This window comes from Alexandromys fortis, unplaced genomic scaffold (genome assembly GCF_014885135.2).
Source record: "Alexandromys fortis isolate MF-2015 unplaced genomic scaffold, M_Fortis_MF-2015_v1.1 scaffold_299, whole genome shotgun sequence".
In the NCBI taxonomy this organism is placed as follows: Eukaryota; Metazoa; Chordata; class Mammalia; order Rodentia; family Cricetidae; genus Alexandromys; species Alexandromys fortis.
In genome coordinates this window covers 1,080,630-1,083,499 of record NW_026068187.1, presented here as the reverse complement: position 1 = coordinate 1,083,499, position 2,870 = coordinate 1,080,630, and the positions used below count along the sequence as shown (strand labels likewise).

General features: G+C 40.9%; 1 protein-coding gene across 1 annotated transcript; it reads left to right on the top strand.

The window, feature by feature from the left end:
* The first annotated feature begins 327 nt into the window (after nt 1-327).
* On the top strand, nt 328-627 carry LOC126492772 (small proline-rich protein 2E-like). Its single transcript, XM_050129347.1, has 2 exons — nt 328-375; nt 457-627. The coding sequence occupies exons 1-2, from the start codon at nt 328-330 to the stop codon at nt 625-627; spliced, it is 219 nt and encodes a 72-aa protein (XP_049985304.1).
* The last annotated feature ends 2,243 nt before the right edge of the window (nt 628-2,870 follow it).

Below are 2,870 nucleotides of genomic sequence, written 5' to 3'. Positions count from 1 at the left end.
GCACTAATGGTGATAAGGATTGGTTTTGAGATTACTTAGGGTTTCAGAAATTGAATATGTTGTTTTGTGCAAGAAACACTATATTCTTTAAAACAGATGTTTTTGGGTATGGGGAATGCAACCAAAGAAGGATCTGCAAAGTTAAATGAAACAAAACACTAAATTGGAAGGGAAAATGTAGGAAGTCCTAAAACACAAAGAATTTGGAGTACTGATTGTATGTGAGAGAATTACTGTTCAAAATCTTAGAGACCAGTTTTCTTTATGAAAATCACCTCTTGTGAGAACTGCTATGTAATGTCTTTCAGATCCTGAGCCTTCAGCACGATGTCTTACCAAGAGCAGCAGTGCAAGCAGCCCTGCCAGCCTCCTCCTGTGTGCCCACCCACAAAGTGCCCTGAGCCCTGTCCTCCTCCACAGTGCCCAGAGCCTTGTCCTCCTCCTAAGTGTCCAGAGCCCTGTCCTCCTCCACAGTGCCCAGAGCCCTGTCCTCCTCCAAAGTGCCCTGAGCCCTGTCCTCCTCCACAGTGCCCTGAGCCATGCCCCTCTCAGCCATGTCAGCAAAAAAGCCCTCATGTGCAACCTCCTCCACCCTGCCAGCCGAAGTGCCCACAGAAGAACATGTGAGTGCTTCAGCAGTCACCAGGATCAAGACAGGAGAATGGACTCCATCTCACCTAGTTCCATAGCAACTCATCTACTGTTCCTTCAAAACCTGTCATGAATTTTGGAGAATCTTTTTCACCCTTCACCCCTGATATGCCAAAGATGACCGCTGATAGGGAAGATATTTCCATGAGACTATTCTCCTTCTACCATCAAGGGGCTGCTGAGAATGATCCTTCCTCTGTGGCACAGCATCCCAGATACACAGAGGGAAGAGCAGCAGGTGTTACCCCAGTGCCCTCCAAGGAGCCTTTCCAGTCTGCCTGTCACCTGGGCAGGGGCTTTTACAGCTTAGATAATTGTCACCATTGTTACTGAATAAAGCACAATTTTGGTGATGGTATAGAGATGTTATTTCTTTGAAAACTTTCCTTATGGGTAGTGTGATTTTTTTCTCTTATTCTGTATTATTTACTTTTATTTTTCCTGCACATAAATAACTCACAAGAAGTGACTTAAGGAACAACGAGCTTATTTTGGCTTACAGACTGAGAAGACACAGTCATGCCATTGAAGGCATGGTGGCAGGTACACACACGAAGTGGAGAGCAGACAATGAGTGGGCCATGCTGTAAGACCTCAAACCCCACTCTCAGTTACCAGCAAAGTTCCACCTTCTTTAAGCCCCACAACTTTCTAAACAGTTCTAACCTCCCGATTCAAGCACATGAAATTATGGAGGGCATTTATAGTCAAACTGCAAGGAATGCTAGGCAAAACCCTAATGATCAATTTTCTTTGAATTTGAGGCCATAGTAAGCATTATTTTTAAAATATTTCAAGCTCTTCTTATTGTCTTCAAGTATTATTTGGTTCTTTTGAGGAGCAAATTATTTAAGTAGTGAGGAATTCAGTTCCTTTTCCGCAGTTCAGAAGACTAACATGCACACCATAAATTTGTTCTGGGCACAGAGTTCTCAGTTCTTTCATTAGGTTACCATAATGCCTGAGACTGAATTAGCTCTTAGTAAATAGCCATCAGCAGTCCCTGCCCATTGTTACTTACATGTATAAGTTATTCAAATGTGACTTATTTGTAACTGGTACAGAAAATACGATTTAAATGTATTATTCTTAACATTTTATTTCCTAGTCAAACTCGATTTTTTATTCAATATTTCAGGAAAATGAAGTTTTGAGGAATTGGTAGAGTGCCAGTGCATACTCCTAACAGTCCTTAAAATGTAGGGATTACATAATAAAAGGAAGGAAGGGGACCAAGGTGGAAGATTTTTCTGTCTCCGCTATACACACGTCACCTTTTTTCTCTAACAGCCCACAAAATGGCCACATCCTATTACCATTATTTGCTTAAGTCTTCTGACTCCATATGTGAAAGATTTTGGTGTTTTGAATGTTAATAAGATTTGCAGTCACTGCTGCTATTCAGATCAGTTACCAAGTGCCCAGCCTCCTAACCAAGTTAGTTCTTACATATTGTGGTCTTGTGTGTCCACATGGGATTGTAAGTGGATGAGTCTTCTATTAAGTTTAAACTACAATAACCACAATATTGCTAAGGTTGTTATATTAGAAGTGCCCAAAGATAGGCCTGAATCATTCGAACTCCGCAGAGTGTGAGCCCAGCCTAAGGAAGCTGAGTTACCTCTCTAATAGGTGTTGCAAAGGGCAGGGTGATGAAAGTGTTCTTGGGAAGTTGATCAGCATGTTATAAAGTTGATAATGTAGATTGTTTTCAGGTTCTGAATACTACGAATAATGCTGCTATGAACACAGTTGAACACATATCCTTGGGGTATGATTGAGCATCCTTTGGGTATATGCCCAAGAGTGGTATTGCTGGGTCTTAAGGTAGATTGATTTCAAATTTTTTGAGAAATTGCCATACTGGCTTCCAAAGTTGTTGTACAAGTTTGCATTCCCACCAGCAATGGTGAAGTGTTCTCCTTATTCCACATCCTCTCTAGCATAAGTTGTCATCAGTATTTATGATCTTAGTCATTATGACAGGTATAAAATGGTATCTCAGACTCATTGGTCTATTTGGTATTTTAATGTCTAATTTCTTGAGTTCTTTATATATTTTGGAGATTAGTCTCTGTCAGATGTTGGATTGGTGAGGATTCCCATTCTGTAGGCTCTTGTTTTGTCTTGTTGACCATGTCCTTTGCCTTACAGAAGCTTTTCAGTTTCAGAAGATCCTATTTGTTAATTGTTGTTCTCAGTCTCTGTGCTACTGGTGT